We start from the raw sequence: 19,152 nt of genomic DNA, 5'->3' as shown, positions 1-19,152 counted from the left end.
AGGAAGGGCTAGCCACCGGGAGTAAGTGACAGAGCATTGGGAGTTCAGATGAACCTCTCCACATGTTTAGTGAATGCAGGGAAGGATTCTCAGGGCTGTGTAGGCAAACCCTTCCCACTGATGGGAGCACATGCCACTCTCCACCTCCCCTGGACAGATGTAGACAGAGAACGAGCCAGTACTTGACAAGGGGCTCAGAATGGAAAGAGTCCCCTCTGGTGTTTGAGCTTGGTGTGTGTACATCCATCTGTATATGTGGAAAATTCACAAATGTCCAACAGTCAGAGGAGGTGGCACATGGTTCTGGCAGATGCCTGGACTATGTTGCAGGCCTGATTCAAAGTGAAAGTATTAACCTTCAAAGCTCTAAGCACCTGCAGGATCTTTTCCTTCCATATATACCTGCCTGGAGCCTAAGATAGTTTTGAGTGAGCCTTCTCTGGAAGCCACCACCAAAGGAAGTGGTGGTTGGCTAAAAAGAGGAGATCCTTTTCTGTTGTGGCACCCCAGTTGTGGAATGAATTTCCCAAGAGGGGTCTCTGTCATGCTCTTTTCGACACCATCTAAAGAACTTATTTTCCCAGGCATTTTAGTCTTTCACAGAATCATAGAATAGTAGAGTTGGAAGGGGCCTATAAGGTTGTCAGGTCCAACTTCCTGCTCAGTGTAGAACTGCAAGTGAAAGCATCCCGGATAGATGGCCGTCCAACTGCTTCTTGAATTCCAGTGTGAGAGTGCCCGTGACCTGCCGAGGTTCCATTGTCATACTCCTCTAATAGTCAGGCAATTTTTCCCGATATCTAGCCAAAATCTGGCTCCCTGTAACTTAAGCCCATTATTCCCTGTCTTGCACTCTGGGATGATTGAGAAAAGATCCTTGCCTTCTTCTTTGTGACAACCTTTCAAGTATTTGAAAAGTGCTCTCATATGTCCCCTCAATTTTCTCTTCTCAAGGCTAAGCATACCCAGTTCTTTCAATCTTCCCTCTTTGGGCTTTATTGCCAATCCCCTGATCATCTGTGATGTCCACCACTGAACTTTTTCCAGTTTGCCTGCATCTTTCTTGAAGTGTGGTGCCCTGAACTGGACACAGTACTCAAGATGGGGCCTAACTAGTGCCGAATGGAGAAGACCCAGTACCTTGTGAGATATGGAAGCTATACTTGTATTTCTATAGCCATGTCACATTGTTGACTCATATTCAGCCTGTGATCTGCAACAAATCCAAGATCTTTCTCATTTGCAGCATTGTTGAGCCAAGTATCTCCCAACTTCTAAGTATGCATTTGGTTTCCTTTTCCTAGGTGTAGAAAAGGGATTTCAGTTTCTGCTGTTTTAAATCTGTTATTGCATTTTAAATCTTGCACTGTTGCTGGTTTTTATTTTATTTATACTGTAATTTTAAAATTTTAAACATTTATATTGTATGCTATGGTTTCAATTCCTTGCAGCATCCAGAGAGCTCCAGCTATTGGGTAGTTTACAAATGTAATAAATAAATAAAAGCATGGCTGGTTTCATGTGTACAGTGTACTCCTGTTGTATCAACTTTCAATGAGCTCCAATCCATGGTTGGAGCAACATTCAATCCAATCCAGCCTAGGGACATAAGAGAATTTTATTTGTGTTAATAACCCAAACCACACAAATATGTCCTGTTTGCAATCCCAGGCAGAAGCAAGCTTTTCAAGAAATGCTTGCAAATTCCAAAATATAAAATTGCATTCAAAAACATTTTTAAATGTACTATTTTAAATGTACTATTTAATATGTTGTTTTTTGTTGTAAACTGTCCAGAAAGCTTTGGCTATGGGTGGTATAGAAATGAATAAATCAATATTATAATGTGCATCTCTCAAGAAACAGACATTTTCATGTTTCACTCAATGGAGGAAAATGCCCAATTTTGAAAACTATGCACAAAAATGTACACTTTTCCTATTTGAGTGAGCTGAAAAAAGAGGCTGAATGCAAAAATGGGAGCAAGCCAAAACAAGTATTAAAATTATTTTTAGTCAATTTGAACAAACTCAATAATTGCTACCTCTCCCCGGCATTCTCTAGCCAGACTCAACAAGACTTCCACAAGAGCTATTAGAAGTGCGGCTTCATCCCATTCCTTTCCCAGTGCTTGAACACCTGTCCATATGTCACCTGGAAAGGTGATATATTTAGCCTTTGGAGTGAGGCAACCTTAAACAGACTGCAGACAGTGACCGCAGCCAAGAAATTAAAAGACGCTTGCCCTTAGGAGGAAATCTAGACAGCATACCAAATAGCAGAGACATCACCCTGCCGACAAAAGTGCATATAGTCAAGACTATGGTTTTCCCAGTTGCAATGCATGGCTGTGAAAGCTGGACCATAAGGAAGGCTGAGTGCCAAAGAATTGAGGCCTTTGAATTGTGGTGCTGGCGGAGACTCCTGCAAGTCCCTTGGACAGCAAGGCGATCAAACCGGTCAGTCCTAGAGGAGATCAACCCTGACTGCTCTTTAGAAAGTCAGATCCTGAAGATGAAACTCAAACTTTGGCCACCTAATGAGAAGGAAGGACTCACTGGAGAAGAGCCTAATGCTGGGAACAACAGATGGCAAAAGAAGAAGGGGACGGCAGAGGATGAGGTAGCTAGATGGAGTCACTGAAGCAGTTGGTGTGAGCTTAAGTGGACTCTGGGGGATGGTGGAGGACAGGAAGGCCTGGAGGAATGTTGTCCATGGGGTCACGATGGGTCGGACACGACTTTGCAACTAGCAACAACAACAACAAACCTTAAACAGCTGTTTGGTTCCTGTACCTTCCACCACTATGGCTTGGTTAAAGATCCCAGGATAAGGGAGGCAGAGAAGTTTCCTCTGAAAACTGGGACTGAAAGTTTTCCTGCCAAAATGAATCACCTTTCTACAAAGGTCTTCATTTTTTTTTAAAGGAAGAGGTGTGAGCCCTGCTCATTCCTTTCAGCTCCTTTGCTATTTACAAAAAAGAGAACTTCTCTATAAACTAGTACAAATATTAAAAGAACAAAAGAAACCAAGGAGTAAATCCCATGTCTTTCACTCCCTTTTTTACTTCCAGTGGTTCAGAACTTAGTTCATCTAGAACAGCAGGCAACTTTCAAAGAATGGCTCCCTGTCTTCTTCTTCAAGACTCCCTTTTAACTACTTTTCCTTGATTCTGTCCCAGATGTTATCATGCCCTCCGGTTGCCTCCGAGCAACCAGCATTATCTCTGCACTCCAGACAAAACGATTTATGTTTACTTTCCAAACCAGTCCAAGGTCTTCTTGCTGCTTCTCCAGCTCCTGGCTTTTCTAGCATGCTGCCTTGGCAATACATAGACCAACTGATTCCTCCTCTCCCCTGTGAGTGCCTGGAGAAAGTCCTGTAACCCTTCCATCCCTGGCATGTACATGTGTGAATGTGCGCACACTGGAATTTCACCATAACCAAAAGGCAAAAGTGCTGAGCTAACCTCTGTCTTATAGAATAGTCTTGCTTCCCAGCTCTGCACAAGACAGAACAGAGAGGTGGTGTTTTTGGGAGGTGGGTGAAATCTAGCCGTCCTAAGTGCTTCTTAAAAACCCATGGGAAATTTGGCAGGCCTGTTTCCTGCTGAATTTGCCTGCTTGTAGGCGACAGTTTGGGGATCTCCAGAGACATCCCCTTCTGCAGTGCCTGACTCTGAGGAAGGACTGGTCTGAGCCAGGTATTTGGCCCTGACGGCCTCTTCAGGCAGCAGTGGCAGCAATGGGGTGGAGAGCTTAGATGGTGGACGCAGCAGGCAATGGAGCGATGCAGAGGAAGCAGGGAGGGTAAAGGAGATCCGGGACTTGAAGCGATGCAGCAGGGGTTCCAAGAGACACAGTGCATTGTTGAGAGATGGAGCTGAGGCTGGGGGGGGGGGGGGCACATGCCAGAGGTTGCTGGGAGACCTGGGAGTAGTGAGACACAGTGGTGCTGGGCAGAAGGAGGTGGTACAGGCCTGGGAGATGCAGGAAGAGAGACCAGCAGGAGCAGCAATGAGGGGATGGGCATGGCCAGGGGCGTGTGTGGGGTCTCCCACTCCTGTGGCCAATGGAACAGTACCTCAGGTTGCATGAGTTCCTTTCCTCTCTGTGTAACGCTTCCCTGAGGACCTCAAAGCAGCCGTATTTCCCTGCCCTCTTTCCTTTCCTCTCTGTTCCAGGACAAAATCGGGCTATTCCAAACACTTTTGCTTTGTTTGGTATCTGTTATCCTTGGGAAGGTCCTGAATTAGGAAGGCTCATCATGTGAAAGTGCAAACAAACCAGAGCCCCAAAGAAAAAGTTTTTCGTTCTCCTGGAACTTCTCAGCAGTATAAAGATCATCTCCATCCAATTTTGCTACCCAACAGAAGCTGCTGAACAATAATTGCTCTCCCACCACAACTGACAGCAAAACAGTAGTAATTGTCCATTCATAAGCAGCAAGCCCCTTCCTTGCTGTACAATTAAGCAATTGCATTTGTAACCTCAATAGCCACTTGTTGATCAAGAGCCCCAAAAGGTACCAATTCATTGCTCACCCACCGGTATATCAGTGGAGGGGAGCAATACCAAAAATAGGGCAAAGGGGTCAAGCAGGACAAAGAGTAAACATTACACTTAAAAATGTTCCCAGCTGATTCTGCCTTCCTGCCAAGGATGCTCTGTAGGCAAGCTGTGAGCTTTCCATTCCCGTGGTTCATTTAACTTGCTGAATGATACAATTTGTTAGTGAGCAGAGTTGAATTCTGTGGCTCTACTTTTCTTTCCTTTTAAAGCCATTTTTGCAAATGATCCACACATCAGTCAACCTGCTGGACTGAGACATAGGTCAAATTTAGAAGCAACATTCTGGAATGCAGAGTGGAATTAAAAGTGGGTTTCTCTCTTCCACTCTCTGTTCTGCATTAACATTCAAACCAAAAAATGTTCTCAGCATTGCTTGTGAAAATATCTTAAGACTATAAATGATGGTATGAAGAGTTGGAGAGGAACAGGGAGAGACAGAAAGCAATAAAGGGTCCCTACACAGAGAATAAGATCAAAAACCCATTTTGAGGAAATAATCTACTGAGAAAGACCTTCAAGGCAATGGAAGTCAGGAGACTCCAAAACAGGGAATTTCTGACACACACTATAAGACAGGGGGAGAGAGAAGGGGCCACTGTAGAGAGGGTAGGGTTGTGATATTTGGCCAATCAGTGCTACGTTTATAGTTCCTTTTCCTCAAGAGTTACGGCAGATAACTGTTCTGCTCATGACTTACTTGAACCATCTATTACTCAAACATTTATTACTATTGGTTTATGGCTATTACTAAACTGCTACTATCTTTTATCCCAATGTTCATTTCTATTGTTTTATGACTGCTTTAAGTGACAACTATTTTTTTCATGCAGCATTTTATTACTGTGACGGTGGCCTATTACTGCAATTTCCAAGCATATAAAGAAGCCCTGATGAAGAGTAAGTGGAACAACTAGGATTAGGGACAAAGCATATTATGTATATTATCACACTAATTCACAATTTCTTTTTCTGTTTTTTTCTTGCATTTTAAAATGCTATTAAGTCCACACAATACAGATAAATTATGGACATTTAATATGTTATGTGCACACAGAACAAGGGCTTTCCCTGATTATTTGCTCATTTCAAGTTGATGGGCATTTCCATACAAACTGGGATTATGTTGCTATGAAAAAGGGAGTTTATGGCTCAAATCTCAGCTCTGCCATGCATGTACTAAGTGACTTTAGACGAACTCCACCCTTTCAATTTCAGATTACTCTGCAATCCGGTGGACAGTAAAAGTTTCTTGCAGAATGGGAGTATGATAGAGCTACTTAGCAGACTTGTTCGTTTGTGAATGGTCAGGACTGGTTCTCTATTTGTCTCCCCCAGTCCCATTTCTAGCATGCATGGTGGTGAAGCTCGGCCAGGACTGGGTGCACTGCACACTTTTAGCCCCTGGGTGGACCTGGCAGCCCTTGTTTGTGACCCAAAGACATTTCACCAACTGCCTCTCAAAGAGACCTGCTCCTTGGGACAGGGGCAAGATCTTCCACCTGGACCTTTGACAGCATGATTCCTCTGGCGTTCAAACCCTTTCCAGAAACCATCACAGAGGCACTTCAGGTAGCCCATGTCCCATCTACCAGAGCATCCTATGCAACCAAAAGGAAGATGTTCGTACAGATTGTGGACCAATGCAGCCACCGGCCTTCTGATGCCACTTTGGTGGTCAGGAAAAAAATGAGCAAGAAAGTGGGAGCCAAACACATCATGAGTTGGAACTGAAGAGTGGAGGCAAGACATCAACCAAATCCCTTGTCTGTAGAAAGAAGAGGGTGTGTTTTATTTTATCCTTGCAAGTTTTAATTTTGGGATTAGCTCAGGGCCAGCATATATTTTTGATGATAGTACCAAAAAGCACTCAATTTTTCTTTCTAACTAATGAATGGGTCTCCAGCTATTCTTTGGTAAGTCTGAAGTATTCATATCCTTCTCCTGGCTCACTGTTACACAATTCTGCCAACTCACTGCTACACAATTCTGCTACTGATAATAAAGCCAATCTACCACCCTTGATTCTTATCTACCACCTCATCTCTGTTATATAATCTTATCTCTTGATGCACTTAAATAGCTGCAAACTGCTAAATGCTGAGATGCTTTTTGCTAAATTCATTCTATAGCATACAATTCAATGAAGATAGAAATACCTTGAATTATCTGGGGATGGATGGAGGAAATATTCAATTATTCAGCTATAAAGTTCTTTTGCACAGCTGCCAGTCCAATCTTTAACAATCCTGTCTTGCAACAACTTGTAAGAAATTTAGAAATGGTGGGGAGATCAAGGCTTGTGCTTCATTTCTGTTTGTGAATGCATAATGCAGTAGAGACGTGGGAAACTGCACTGAGCTAGGCTGGAAAAATGGAAGAATATAAACAGAGCACAATGGGGAAACTGACAATACGCTGATGTCTTCAGGTTTAAAAGAGGGTTATGAGAAATAGCTTTAAAACTGCTATAATGAAGAATCAAATTGGCATTCCTGTTGCCCACCTCAGAAATTGCTCTCTTTGGGAGGAAATGCATGGATTTTTCAGGCATTTGTGATTTTCTTCTAACCTGGCACATAATGGTCTGTAACAAATTTGTGGAAGAATGAACAAAAATCCATATTTTAAAAATCAATATCTGCATGCAGTTTAGGCACCTCATAGAGCAACTGAACTGCACATAGAATGGCCCTGTTCAGATCATCATATTTCGGTTTAATAAGCCAATGTGTGGGACATCATGTTTAAATATGTCCTTCTAAAGTGTCAAATATAGACTATTCTTTTCTTACATCAGCCATATTCTGAACACCCTTTTGCCTGCTCGTGCGAGCCCTTGTTTGTCCCTTTGTGGGGCAAGCAATCAAATCAGGAAGTTTCATTTATAATAGTAATTTCCCATTTCATCTAGACCGGGAAACTATGGTTACCAGCTGACAGAAGACATTCCACTAGTCAGAGAAGTTAATTGGATGGCACCCAGAGGAATTTTAGAGGAAATTTACTAAACTGAGGTATAAGAGAAAATGGGAAACAAATGAAGACACAATAAGTATGGAAGAACTCCATCTGACCAACTGCCTTGCCCTGCATATCTTCTAGTTTCAACCATGTTGCATCTGGAGGTGGGTCTTCAGGACAGAACAGAGATGCTTCTAGTGTGTGGCATACCCTGCTACCCAACTGTCTTCCAGATGGTCTTGAAGGTAGTGCTAATCCCTGCTGGCTTGTTTTGCTGAAGGATGAATATGCATGCGTGTGGAGGTGGCAACCAGGAGTCCCTTTTACCTGGGCCCCACCTATTCAACAAGTCACATTCTGGATCTGCTCCTCTCTGTGGGGTGAGATGATGGTGTGGAGGAACTTTCCATAGTTCGGTTGTCATGGACAGACCACTGCCTGGGGGGTTTGACCTACTAGAAGCAATACACCCCTTCAGAGTGTGTAAGATTTTTGCACCCCTTAAGATGTTTGCAGTGTAGATGTTCTCCTGGATTGATTAACACATCCCCCGGTTGCCACTGGCAACTATAAATTGTCTTGGGCACTCAAGTGATGACCCGGAGTAAGTGCCTGATAGGCAACACATTCCCTAGCATGTCTACAAGCACCCCCAGACTGACAAGTCACAACACTGCCCACTCACTGCTCTTTTGCTGTGAGCTGGAATTGCAACGGACTTTGCACACTGCAGGAGTTATAATGTGTTGTGTGTCTCCACATCCCGCTGTGTTCTGTCAATGCTAACAGGCATGGCATAGCTGTTTGGATCGCAAAGAGACAATTTACCGAAACATGCTGTCAGGATCTAGGCAAAACCATGGTTCCATTTGCTGGCTAGCAGCAGAATGATGACCCTTTAGTTGCAGGACTGGTCCCAGACCCTGCTGCAGTTGCCAGGGCCTTCATGAGCACCATCTGGGAGCCCCAAGGGAAGAGCTATTTAAGCGCTGGCTCTTCTGTTCCAGCACTGCTTCAGCAAAACTGGTCTCAGTGCCTGAAACCCTTCTCTGCATTTTGGATCTCGCTGTTCCTTGTTGTGCTGCCTTAACAGTTCCTGACCTCTGGCCTACTCTATGTTCTTGCTTATTGGACTGCACCTTGCCTTGTTCCACTGTCCACTCTTGGTTCTGATCTTGGTCTCTTCTGTATTATGACTTGGATTCATTACTAGACTGGTTATTGAATGCTAGACTTGCTTGACCCTGGTTCCAGTCGCCTGGGTTCTGATGCTTCCATCTAATATCCTGCTGCCCATTCCCCAGACCCTTACACATGCTTTTTAAAAGATTCAGTAAAAGGGTCCCATAACCATGATTTCCTATATATCCTTTTGTGCTCCTTCTAAATTACAAGTGCTAAAATGATCCAAAAACCCTCCCTTTAAAATATTTTCCAGTCTCAGAAAATTATACAGACTATGTTATACAGACTATGTTTTCAATGGTCTAAGATTTTGTGTGTATGTGTGTGTATCTGTCTATCCTTTCCCAAATTCAGGTATTTATCCATAGGCAGAAGACTAAGCATTTTGGGGGCCTAATCACTTTTGCAACCTTTTTTGTACATATACCATAGGGCAAGAAACATGCTAGCAAGAGAATAACATCACAGCAGTTTCCTCCAAGTGGCAAATTACCAGTACCAGACAAAATACAGATTCCCAGAATAGAAGTGTGACTTGTATGTAACACATATGTAGCAACTGCACATATATTGCGTTAAAAATTGATATTGCAGAAGAGTCCTTGGGCCATGACCTAAATGCAAATGTTTGGGCTTACTGAGTGGCCCTAAATCATATTGCAACAGTTAAGAACGTTGGATACCTTCAGTTTTATTTATGCCACAATAAATTTGGCACACTGATCCATATGCATTGTCTGACTATTAACACATTGGCATTCTTTGAAAGACCACATCCTCTATTTTCTAGCCTTAAAAAACTCTGACTCCCAAAGGAGAGACCGAACGCTATACTATGGTATGGCAAGCATGGCACCTAGCAATGGATAACACGCATCTTTAGCAAAGCAAGCAAGTACAGACATTAAAAACAATAAGATCACCAGGCTCAATCTAATGGAATAATCGTATTTGTAGGGGCTTGCTTAAATTAAATAAATGCCCACTTCTCATGTTGCATCCAGCAGTATCTGTATTTGCACATTCAACAAAAGCACAGCAGCTGGGTGATGCTGGGAGCTATAGCCCAAGACATGAGGAGGGGACCAGTTGGAGTGTTTGGAAGTAAAAAGGTATCCATGTGAAGATCACTTTTCTCTCTCTCATGCAACATAGGTGGGTCAAGGACCGGCAAAGATATCCTGGCACACATTGATGGGCGCAGACTGAAATAGTCTGGCACGGTACCTGTAATGCCTGGTGTCTCGAATGGGCCGGTCACTGCTGAGTTTGTCACTCTCCAGCTGATTGAAAGCATGTTGCCGATAAGGGTCTTCTCCAGCTTTCAGCAGCTTTGAGGATACATACGCCTTTTCATCAAAACCCCGTAAGCCATTTTTGTCTGCTTGTGGTGGCTTGGATGCCTAGAGAGAAACAAAACTAAGGGTTATTCCTGTGTAGGTGAGGACTTTGTAGCCTAATCCTGAACATGAGTACTGCTCATTTATGTTCCACTAATTTCAGTGGGCGTCCTTCACAGTAACTATGCTCAAAGTATTGTAGTCCTAGATCAGGTTATGTGATAATATTGAAAAAGCTCCATTTGTGAAAAATAGTAAAGCACCATGATTTTACATTCCATACACAATACATGATAAACATTAAGACCTTAAGAAAAACATGCTAAAATATCTATTTTTAAATTCCAAATAAAATGACCAGTGACAACCAATTAGCATTATGGTTGCCAAAAGTATGGTTCCCCAAAAATATTATGACAATATATGCCATTGAAGGAAATCAGTTGATTCTTTGTGGTGAGAATTAGCTCTTTGTTTTTTAAAAAAATATTTAGAGAATTATGTCAGGGAGCGGGGATAGGATTTTTCAGAAAAGCTAGTCCAGGCCACAGCACCAACCTGGAGGAGGCCTTCTGAACATGGGGCCCCATTCCAGGCTCCGCAACCACTCGGAGTGCTTCCATGGTGGCTGCCACCAACATCCTGGGCAGGAAGGGAGAAAACGTGGAGCCACTGGATCCAAGACTCTCTCAGCCCTCACTGTGCTCCCATCCCTGGGAACCGTCTAGATGAAAACAAGTTCTGGCAGTGGGTGGGACAAAGGAAGGCAGGCAAGCAGGCAGGCAGTGCTCCACTCCTGCTACAACCCAGGCAGAGTATAAAATGCAATGCATCTTCCATGGTTCTGTGAAACATCGCATGCAATGAAGTGACAACAGGATGGCGTTCAATGTGGATCAGTGCAAGGTCGTGCACTTGGGGCACAGGAATGGGTGTCATAAGTACAGGCCAGGGGACAAGTGGCTGGAGAGCAGCACTTGTGAAAAGGATCTCAGGGTGCTGGTTAACTACAGTCTAAACAGGAGCCAGCAGTGTGATGCGGCAGCCAAGAGGGCAAACACCACCCTTGGATGGATAGTCAGAAGTGTGGCTTCTAGACTGAGAGAGGTATTACTGCCACTCTGTATGACACTTGTGCGCCCACAGCTTGAGTATTGTGTTCAGTTCTGGGCCCCTCATTACAGAAAGGATATAGCAAGGTTGGAATCAGTGCAGCGAAGAGCAACTAGGATGGTGGCTGGTTTGTGGGGTAAGCCTTATGAGGAGAGACTGGAGGAGCTGGGTCTTCTCAGTCTTGAGAGGACCATTTTTCCCCTGCAGTTGAGGGCAGGACATGCTCCAGTGGAGCAAAGCTCAGGGAACCAAGAAGTAGGGTGGATGCCAGAAAGTACTTCCTGACAGTTAGGACCCTGAGGGTATGGAATGGAGCTTCCACGGGAGGTGGCTGAGGCCCCATTGGTGAGGCTGTTCAAGGATAGGCTAGACATGCACATGGTAGGCATGTCACGAGTGGAGCCAGCTGGAGCTGGGGGTCAGACTAGATGGCCCAGGAGACCCCTTCTGACTCACTCTGTTTCTGTTGCTAAGTGCTGGCTATGACCTGAAGTGAAGTTTGTGCCGGAAGTCCCAAATGATCATTGGTACAGAACGATTCATTTGGGTGGTGCATCACAATAACTCCTACGGAGGAGTTTTAAAGCATTATCTAACGACACATTGTTGGCCATGGCATATCATTGTTGTTTCTGGAGAAATGCGGAAGGACAGTGGGGGCTGTGAGGCTGGCTGGCTGCTGCAGCAGCAGCATTCGTGAGGGAGGATTATATTCATTTTATTTCTGCACCACCCAAAAGCTGATGCTCTCTGAGCAGTTTACAACAGCACATAAAATACAATGAAATATAGTATAAAATATAGATAATAGGAGAATCATAAAAGTTAACTACAAATCTAAAAGTCAAATTTAAAACCAAAATTTAAAAGCTGCAATATCTCATACCAATTAAATCACAAGCAGCTGGCTTCATGCCCCCATACTGATTGATTTGATTTCTATCCTGCCCCTTAGCCAGAACGGCTAAAGCTAATTGATCACCCTGACACAGAGGGCAGTCCTCACGTGCTGCTGGAAGAAAGTAGAGTTGGTACCAGGCGGGTCTCAGTGGGGAGCCATAATAGTCTTCTATCAGGCTGTGCTTGTGGTGAGCATTGCTCCCCACCCACACACTCCTGTTTTTCTCTCACGGGTGGGAAAGCAATAAATCATCCCTTTCTGTGCAGCTCCACTAACAGTGCTATTTCAGTAAGCTTTGCCATGTCTCCATACCCACATCCCCATACTCCAAAAACACCCACAAAGCCAGGAGACTAGACAAAAATGTCAGACTACACTGCAGGGTCTTCCTGCTGCACTACAGAGGTCTTCATCGAGAATCCATTGAGCTAATCAAAGAATCTGCAAAGGGAAACATAAAGGGAAGGCTTTTCCCACACTGAACAGTCCCATACACATTTGATGAAGAGAAATGCGCACCCCCAGAAAAGAATTGCAGCTTCCTGGGATCCTCCGATGCAGATTTCACCCCACCACTGCCACACCTGAGCAATTGTTCCCTCTGCTGGTACCATAAGCACTTTTTCCACATCCCAGGATGAAACGAGCTTGGTTGCTAGGATAAATGAAAGCTAAAATGGTTATGCACTGCATAGAAAGTATGATTGATTCCACAGTCTTGAAAGCTTTTCCAGGAAGCGCCACTTCACCAAGATAAAGCAGAGTGCACAAATAAAGAAAAATATTTGTTAAAATGGCTGAAGAAAGCTATTTGGGGGCTTGTTGTCAATTATTGCTCACACACCCACACAGGAGAGAGAGGGAGAAAGCAACGGTATAAGATACTCCTTACTGAAGAGACATGGGAAATGCATCCTATTTTGATTCACAGAATAACACAAAATATACATCTTTTCTTCCAGCTCTTAATATCCCAAAGTCTTTTTTTAAAACACATTGCAAATGCCTATTTTCCAAATGGCTGATATACAATTGACTATTCAGTGACGCACAATGCTAACATTTAAAACTATCCATTGGAATGTGGAAAGACAAAAGATCTGACTAGCATGCAGCTTTTGCATCCTCTAATATGCTGAAGAAGCCCACAAATTTTGTGGAATAAAATGATATAAGCTAAAATATTTTATCAAACAACAGGGACTAGTGTTTTTTATATGACATTCTGACAGGAATGTGTCCAGGTTAAATAAAGTCCTAACATGTTATGCCAATGCAGTGTGTCACCCATATAGTCATTTCCCTTTTTTTCTTTTTATGAATATGCCTAATGGAGTTACAACTCCTTCATGTCTTAATGTATCCAACTTGTATTCTTACCTTCCTCCAAGGAGCCCAGGACAATGTGTATGTCTGTGAGTGTGTGTGTGAGTGTATGTGTATGTGTGAAGGGGGGGTATCCCCCCCCACAATAACAATGCCAGGCAGGTTAGACTGACAGACTGATCTTTCCATTTGGTGTAAATAATTTTAGAGAACGTATTTACAACCAATTTCCTGTGGCAGTGAGTTCCACAGTTTAACTAGACTATGCAGGCATGAAGGTAGCCCACAAGGGACTACAAAGGATTTAGCTTTACAGGGTTGTTTTTTTAATGTTTCAGTCACAGAGACAGCTGAGCGAGTCACACAACAGGAAACTTATTGAATGGAAAAGACAAAGAAGAAAAGTGGGAAAGGGATTCAGGGCGGACAAATATCAGCATATGAAAACTGGTGTTCCTGAGGCAACCAGACTGGCAACATTGTTTCCTAAACAGATCTAGATGCCTGTCTTGTCAATTTCAGGCTGTCTGCAGCAATGATAGCAAAGCTTTGGCGCTATCAATTCCGACATGTCCATCTGCAATAGACTACCATTTGTCACTACATCCAAACTGTTACATTCAAATTGGTAAAAGAAGTTGGTTTTAACTGTGGTTTGTCTTGTTTAATCTAAACAAGTTAAGATTATAACCATGGCCTGTTGTTGGCTTATTCAGACAAATTGCCATTCAAAATCATAGAATAGTAGACTTGGAAGGGGGCATGAAGGCCATTGGGTAAAAGCAGGTTGCTTACCTGTAACTGATGTTCTTCGAGTGGCCATCTGTGCAGTCACACATATGGGTTCTGCGCCTGCGCAGTGCCTTTGGCCGGAAGATTAACAGCTAACGGTTTTTTGGCAGGGACTCTGCTCCCCCTCCCCCCTAGCAGTATATAAGGAGCAGAGTGACCGCCATTTTCAATCTTTGAAAGACCGACGTTCGGTTCCCTATGACATTGCACATTAGTACAAAAAGGGTAAAAAATAGCAGTACGAGCTATAGGAGAGATTATAATATCTAAGTAAAAATAATCGAACCACCCATGACACCAAGAGGGGTCGGAGGGTGGGTTGTGTGACTGCACAGATGGCCACTCGAAGAACATCAGTTACAGGTAAGCAACCTGCTTTTCTTCGTCGTGGCCTCTGTGCATCACACATATGGATAGAATAACAAGCTTACCCCAACCGGAGGAGGGAGGTGTCATTATCGAAGGACAGACGAAAGTACAGCTCTGCCAAAAGAGCAATCCTGTCTGGCACGGACATCTAGCCGACAGTGTTTGGCAAAGGTGCATGGGGTAGCCCAAATGGCCGCCTTGCACACATCCTCTATCTGAACTCCTGATGCAAAGGCTGAAGAGGCAGCGACAGCTCTTGTGGAGTGGCCTGTTGGAGTAGACGGTAAATCCAACTTGGCGAGCTGATAAGCTAGGACAATTGTATTAACTATCCATTTCGAAAGGCGCTGAGAGGTAACTGGAGAACCCTTGTCGCGCTCCGAATACTTCACAAAGAGTCTATTTGAATGCCGAAAGGATTCAGTCCTGGATCTATAAAAGGCTAAGCAGCGACGGACGTCCAGCATATGTAAAGATCTTTCTATTGGATTCGATGGGACCAGAAAAAACGCCGGTAACACAATTTCCTGTTGCATATGGAAAGAGGTAGCAACCTTCGGCAGGAAAGACGGATCCATGCGAAGAACCACCTTTTCCTTGTGAAAATTTAGAAAAGGGGGATCCACTCGAAGAGCGCATAGTTCAGAGGATCTACGTGCTGAAGTCACTGCCACGAGGAAGGCTGTCTTCCAAGAAACAAGGCGTAAATCAATTGTCGCCATGGGCTCGAACGGTGATCGAGTTAATGCATGTAGAACCACCGAGAGACTCCATGTAGGCATTAGGGATTTTACAGTGGGATTCAGATTATTTAAGCCTCTCAAAAATCTTTTTATTAGAGGTTGAGTAAAAAGGGAGACACCATGTATAGCTCCTCTGTAGTGGGAGAGCGCTGCTATATAAACCTTTATAGATGAAGGTTTAAGTCCAGACTGATGCAGTTCAAAAAGGAACTGAAGTATCTGTGAGACGGAGGCTGAGGAGGCTGGAAAAGAGTGTACATTGGCGAAGTTAGAAAATCTTTTCCATTTTGCTGCGTACGACTTCCTGGTAGATGGTCGTAGAGCAGATTCAAGAATATACTGCAGATCCGGGTGCAGGCTCTGCTGGGCATGCGTAGTCGGAATAGTAGGCGGTGCCGATACCGATGCATCGCCCCGAGTCACCGTATCCCCCATGCAGTCAGTTTCAGGGATTGCAAGTCTGGGTGACGAACTGTGCCTTCCTTCTGGGTGATTAGATACGGGAGAAGAGGGAGTTGAAGAAAATCCTCCCTGGAAACTTGAAGGACTGTTGGGAACCACGGCTGTCGTGGCCACCATGGAGTGATCAGTATTCCTGTAGCTCCTTCGTGAATAATCTTTGCAAGCACTCTCATGATAAGTGGGATCGGGGGAAAAGCGTAAAAAATCACTCCTGTCCATGGAATCATGAAAGCGTCGCCCAGGGAGTCCTGACCCACTCCCGCTCTGGAGCAATAGGTCCTGCACACTCTGTTCCCTTGAGTGGCAAACAGGTCGATGTCTGGTCGACCCCATCGGTGAAATAACCTGTTTCGAACCCGACGGTCTAATTCCCATTCGTGGGAGCGTGACATGTGTCTGCTCAGAAGATCGGCTTCCGTGTTGTCGGTGCCCGCAAGGTGAACTGCTAGAATAGTGATACCTCTCGGTATACACCAGTCCCAAATCTGCATGGCGAGACGGGCTAGCTTCCGGGATCGGGTTCCTCCTTGTTTGTTTAAATAAAAGACCGTCGCCACGTGGTCGGAGGTCACCTGAACGATCTGACGGAGAAGCAGATCCTCGAAAGCTCGCAGTGCTTTGAAAACGGCAAGGAGTTCCAGAAAGTTGATATGATTCCTGCCGTCCCGATGGCTCCATCTCCCTTGGGTACTTAGATTGGAGCAGGTGGCCCCCCATCCCAGCAGTGACGCATCGGTACCTAGGGTTACTGTGGGGTACCCAAGTTGAAATGGAACGCCGACGGTTAAATTGGCTGAGTCTGTCCACCATAGCAGGGAGTGGAGAACTGAAGCCGATAGTCGGATTCGTTTGGTAGGAGGGTCTATTTGTGGCCGAAACAGTTTGTTGAAGAACAGTTGAAGGGGATGTAGCCATAGTTTGGCATGAGGGAGCACAGCGATGGCAGCAGACATGTGCCCCAAAAGGCTTTGAATAGATCGGGCGGAAACTGTTCTTGCTTGCCGAATTCGAGCAATGCGATGAACGATCGCATATCGTCTGTCTCGAGGAAGGAAGGCTCTTGCCGACCTCGAATCCAGTCGAGCTCCGATAAAATCGATCACCTGCGTAGGGACAAGGGAAGATTTCCGTCAGTTAATGCAAAGTCCAAGGTCGTGCAACAGAGCGCATGTAAGTTCAATAGCAGACGCCAGTGCAGCTTCCGTATCGGCAACAAGCAACCAATCGTCAAGGTACGGGTAAATTCAAATCCCGCACAGCCGGAGGTGTGCACACACAGGGGCCATACACTTCGTGAAAACCCTTGGTGCCGTGGCCAATCCAAATAGTAGAACGTTGAATTCATAAACTTCCTGGTCTACCGCAAAGCGTAGGAAACGCCTACAACTTGGGTGTATTGAAATATGGAAATAAGCGTCCTTTAGATCTAATGAAGCGAACCAATCCCCTCTCCCCAGTAGCGGAAGAATACTTTGAAGCGTGGTCATCCGAAACTTCTTTGGTGTAATGAATTTATTAAGAGCTCTCAAGTCCAGTATTGGTCTAAGACCTCCATCACGTTTCGGAACCGTAAAGTATCTGGAATAGAATCCATGGAGTCCTTCCGATAACGAGAGGCGACGGATAGCTCCCTTAACAAGAAGTTGTTGAATCTCGTGTAACAGCACCAAAGAAGGCGTAGTATATCGAATAGGACTCGGAGATGGCACAACATCGAATTCGATTCCATATCCGTGCTGGATGATAGATAATACCCATCCATCAGATGTGATTGACTCCCAAATGGAGAGTCAACTCTTCAGTCGATCCCCAAATGAGAGGGGGAAGGGTAAAGATGGGAGGAGAGGAACGGTTCGCTCATAACGCCAACGCTGTCGCCTGTCCGTAACAAATGTACGGCGGCCCTGTTGGAAGCGCTGGGGTGGTTGCTGCCTGCGGCGCTGGTGACGTTGTTGCTGTTGTTGTTGCCGAAGCGGAAATTGCGAACGGTATTGCGGGCGTGACCATGACCACTTACGTCTAGGTAAAGATTTTAGCTCCATACGACGAGCGGTCATGCGGGACTCATGACTCTTCTTCAGTTTACTGTCCGTTCTTGCGTGGAAGAGACCGGATCCGTCGAATGGCATTTCTTCAATTCTCCGCTTCATTTCTTCAGGGAAGTTGCAATTACGCAACCAGGCGTGTCTGCGGAGGGAAATGGCCCCGACCAGCGACCTCGAATCCGAGTCTACGTGGTGCCTTGCAGTGGAAAGCTGTTGCACAGCGACTTGCATCACTTCTTTAACAAAGGTTTTTGCAAGTTCACCTTGGTTTCCTGGCATCGTATCTATGATGGCATCTAGGCGTTGCATCAAAAAATATTGGTAACGCGCCAGGGTGGCCTCATAATTAGAGATCCTTAATCCCAGGCCCGATGCTGCGTAGACTCGACGGGCAAGGGAATCAACCTTTCTGCCCTCCTTATCTCTAGGCGAGGTATATCCACGGGCCTCCCGACCCTGCGATGATTCCACCACAACCGAATTTGGTTTTGGGTGGCGGAGGAGAAACGGGATGTCTTCCTCTCGCACCCGATACATGGACTCATATTTCCGTGAAGTCGGTTGCGGCTGAGCTGGGAGGTCCCATGGTTGGGTCATTGCCTGTCTTAAAGTTGTAATAAGTGGCAAGGCAATGGATGTGGATCGCTCGCCTCTAACAACATCATGAAAGCGGTCCGTGCTCGGTCCCGGCTGCTGGTGGGTTTCTATATCAAGCGATCTCACTAATCTGGCCATGAGATCGTTGAATGACATATAGGGCTCATCAGGTGATCCCGGTCCCTGTGACATAACTGCCGCATCTGGTGAGGTTGAATCAGCCTCAGACTCTTCAGATTCCATCCAGTAAGGGGGGGACACATTGGAGGAAGATTCAGCCGATGACCCCGATCTGCCACGTTCTCTAGATGCGGCATTCGGGGCATCTCTGGGAGTCGAATGGAAACGCTCCCGGTGGGCTGGTGGCGAGGATCGTTCCCTGGTCGGGAAACAGCCTGCAGAGTAGTACTCTGCTCATCTCGGAACGGAGGAGTATCTGGATTGATACCAATCGTCAGATCTCGCATCCGAGGAACGGTTCCTACGGCTTTTTGGAGGGGAGATGGCAATATCAGTATCCATCTGTACCAACGGCATTGGGGTTGGTGATCGAGCTCTAGGTGGAGAGTCTCTTATTTCCCCATCAGAGATGGAGCCCCTCCTCGATTCCATGACGGGTTCGACAGCCAGCCGGCGTGATGAAGCCGGTGGGGTGACCCTCATAGCCTCCTGGATGTTCAGTACCAAGGGAGTCGGTTCCGAGACCGGTATCGGGATCAAAGACAAGACTGAGTCTGAATGGCGTTG

At 45.2% G+C, this 19,152-nt stretch overlaps 1 protein-coding gene across 1 annotated transcript in view; it reads right to left on the bottom strand.

Annotated features, from left to right (window-relative positions):
• Window positions 1-19,152, bottom strand: part of GALNT16 (polypeptide N-acetylgalactosaminyltransferase 16) — a 165,521-nt gene that overhangs the window by 65,749 nt on the left and 80,620 nt on the right. Inside the window, exon 2 of the mRNA XM_044435773.1 lies at window positions 9,945-10,120. Within this exon, the coding sequence (XP_044291708.1) occupies window positions 9,945-10,120 (176 nt within the window). The remainder of the gene's footprint in view (window positions 1-9,944; window positions 10,121-19,152) is intronic.

The sequence above is a fragment of the Varanus komodoensis genome, unplaced genomic scaffold (assembly GCF_004798865.1).
Source record: "Varanus komodoensis strain SLA01 unplaced genomic scaffold, ASM479886v1 scaffold3, whole genome shotgun sequence".
In the NCBI taxonomy this organism is placed as follows: Eukaryota; Metazoa; Chordata; class Lepidosauria; order Squamata; family Varanidae; genus Varanus; species Varanus komodoensis.
This window is presented reverse-complemented; position numbering and strand designations above follow the sequence as displayed.